At 43.1% G+C, this 2,267-nt stretch overlaps 1 protein-coding gene across 1 annotated transcript; it reads right to left on the minus strand.

Annotated features, from left to right (window-relative positions):
- Window positions 1–64: 64 nt before the first annotated feature.
- On the minus strand, window positions 65–2,236 carry LOC121964217 (E3 ubiquitin-protein ligase UBR4-like; the record flags this gene model as incomplete). The annotated part of the gene is made up of 4 exons (XM_042514432.1): window positions 2,120–2,236; window positions 1,556–1,684; window positions 1,113–1,462; window positions 65–155 (listed from the first exon to the last, which is right to left on the minus strand). Coding segments are annotated over exons 1-4 (639 nt in total), but the record flags the coding sequence as incomplete, so codon positions are not given.
- Window positions 2,237–2,267: the final 31 nt, after the last annotated feature.

Consider the following 2,267-nt stretch of genomic DNA (forward strand, 5'->3'; position numbering starts at 1 on the left):
ACAGTCACAATGCTTCTTAAACTTAATCTCTTCATCTTCCAGTAGAACATGTAAGAGGACATACCAGGTCAGGATTGGCCCAGTGGCCTTTAAGGGCAGCTGACACCTTGGCGATAATAAGGTCATTCATTTGCTGGGTGGCCTCTGGATGATCTCTGAAGCAGGATGATATGGAAGGAAACAAGAGACAGTAGGATGTTTATTAACCACTGCAACACACTGTGTTCACACACAGTTAAATGTAAAAAGCAAGAAAAAGATTATTAGGTAAACGTTGTCATTCCAACATCTCATAGAACATTATTGCCTGGAAGTTATGCATATAACCAAAGTTTCCCGAAGAAGGGAAGTGAGGTACAACACATCAATATGGGGATTGTATCCTCATGATACCATGCTGAAGAAACTCAACTAAAAAACCTTTCAAGACCTATGAGGCTGTTGCAGGCAGGCGGCCAGGCAAAGCCCCCAGCCTTCCCTTAGGGCTACAAATTAGCCTCCACAGTCTCTCCTCCACAATCAAATCTGCACTTCTCTGTACAATGCATTACGGGATACCGCTGTATGTGGGGTCTTGTTTACCCTTTTCATGAGAAGAGTCTACATGAACACCCCACTCTTGTGGTATTCTCAACTTTAAAAGCTCCTTGTCTTGTTTGGAAAGCTCCTTGTTTACGAGCTGTGACATGTTTCAGAAATGGTGGAGGCCATGAATGTTAATTTTTTGGTGGATGGTAAGTAAATATATTGTAATTTTAGTCGAATAGAGGTATTCTTCATCATTTTATATGTCTGCGTTAAATGCTAATATTCCCAACAGCCTCAAGTTTTTTAATCATCATTATGCTTCTGAATTTCCTTCGCCTCAGAGGTTTCTAGACACTGACAGTTGCGTCTTTGTTGCCGTTCCCAAGCATATCGTGTACATGGATTCTGTACAAGCTCTATTTGAAAGCAACATTAATCATCATTTTGGAGAGCATGTGGCACCAGAGGGATTGATGGCCCATAACTGACAGTGTTGAATGCCAGACTTTCGCCACCAGATTCAACCTGGAAATCCATTAACACACAAATTTTCTACTTAACCACAATATGGGAGTGGGACGTACCTGGTCAGGAGACAGACCAATTGGCGCACTTCCTCCCTCATGGCTGCTGTACCTCGCCGCAAATTATACTCAAACAATTCACGGATGAGACCCTGGAGGACCAAGATCTGCCGGAGGGCTGGGTTAGTGGCCAGTGCACGAAGCAGTGTGATGCAGTGACCCGTGACAGCTGAGGCACAGCCGTAGCACTTGTTTGAGGAGGTGTGGCCGCAGCCTAGCACAGAGAGTGCACGGTACTGACTGGCAGTGAAGGTGGGCTGGTGGCTGCTGCTGCTGCGGGATGACTTGGTGGCAGCCTCTCTCTGCTGCAGATCATACTCCAAGAGCTCTTTCCGGGATGCAAGCACTTTCTGTAAACAAAGAGAGGCCGGAGTTATATGTGAGCAGGGAAAAAAAACAAACAAATGCAGTACTGGGACAATTAAGTCTTTTTCCTCTCTAACCTGTATAATCTTTGAAAGTTCATCAAATGACGTCTTGCAGTCTCCGCTGTACTCTTGGGCCAGCTGCTGAATGTATCTGTTCACATTAGCAGAGGACGCACCAAGTCCTGCACCTGCTCCAGTGTCATCCTGTGGGAAATACAGAAAAAGAAAATAGTACTATGAAATAAAACTGGGGAAAAGGCAAGAAAACAAGCTTAAATAAAAAATTCAAAAGAAACAAAAATATAAGTCTAAGAAAAATATAGTTACTGCCTTTAGTAGTTCTGCTAGAAGGGTTTGCTAAAAGGATTTTACTGCCATGCCAATACAATTGGTCGGCTGCAGTCAAAGTCTTTTAGAGATTCACATTTAAAGAAAAATGATTTTAGAAAGACTAATCTTAATAACATCCCAAGTATGTGTATGATGTGTCAGTGGAAACTATGCATTGCATATATTTTAGTCAATGGCAAATGTGTTTTAAGAGGCTCCCTCACAATACTCAGGCCTCAATCTTTTGTTCAACATCTAATATTAGACTTAAAACAAAAAAGGTCTGTTCAGGCCCCTCTTGTTACTAACCTGTGGTTTCTCTGGTGCCGCCTCATTGACTTTAGACAGAAGGCTCTCCAACTGGGGCCGGTGGCCCATCAGCTGGTGGTAGACCCTGTCAGCTTTGTCCAGCAAGGTATTGATGTTGGTAACAGCCTGCAGAAAAATAAAACATTGA

Source organism: Plectropomus leopardus, unplaced genomic scaffold (genome assembly GCF_008729295.1).
Source record: "Plectropomus leopardus isolate mb unplaced genomic scaffold, YSFRI_Pleo_2.0 unplaced_scaffold14589, whole genome shotgun sequence".
Classification (NCBI taxonomy): Eukaryota; Metazoa; Chordata; class Actinopteri; order Perciformes; family Serranidae; genus Plectropomus; species Plectropomus leopardus.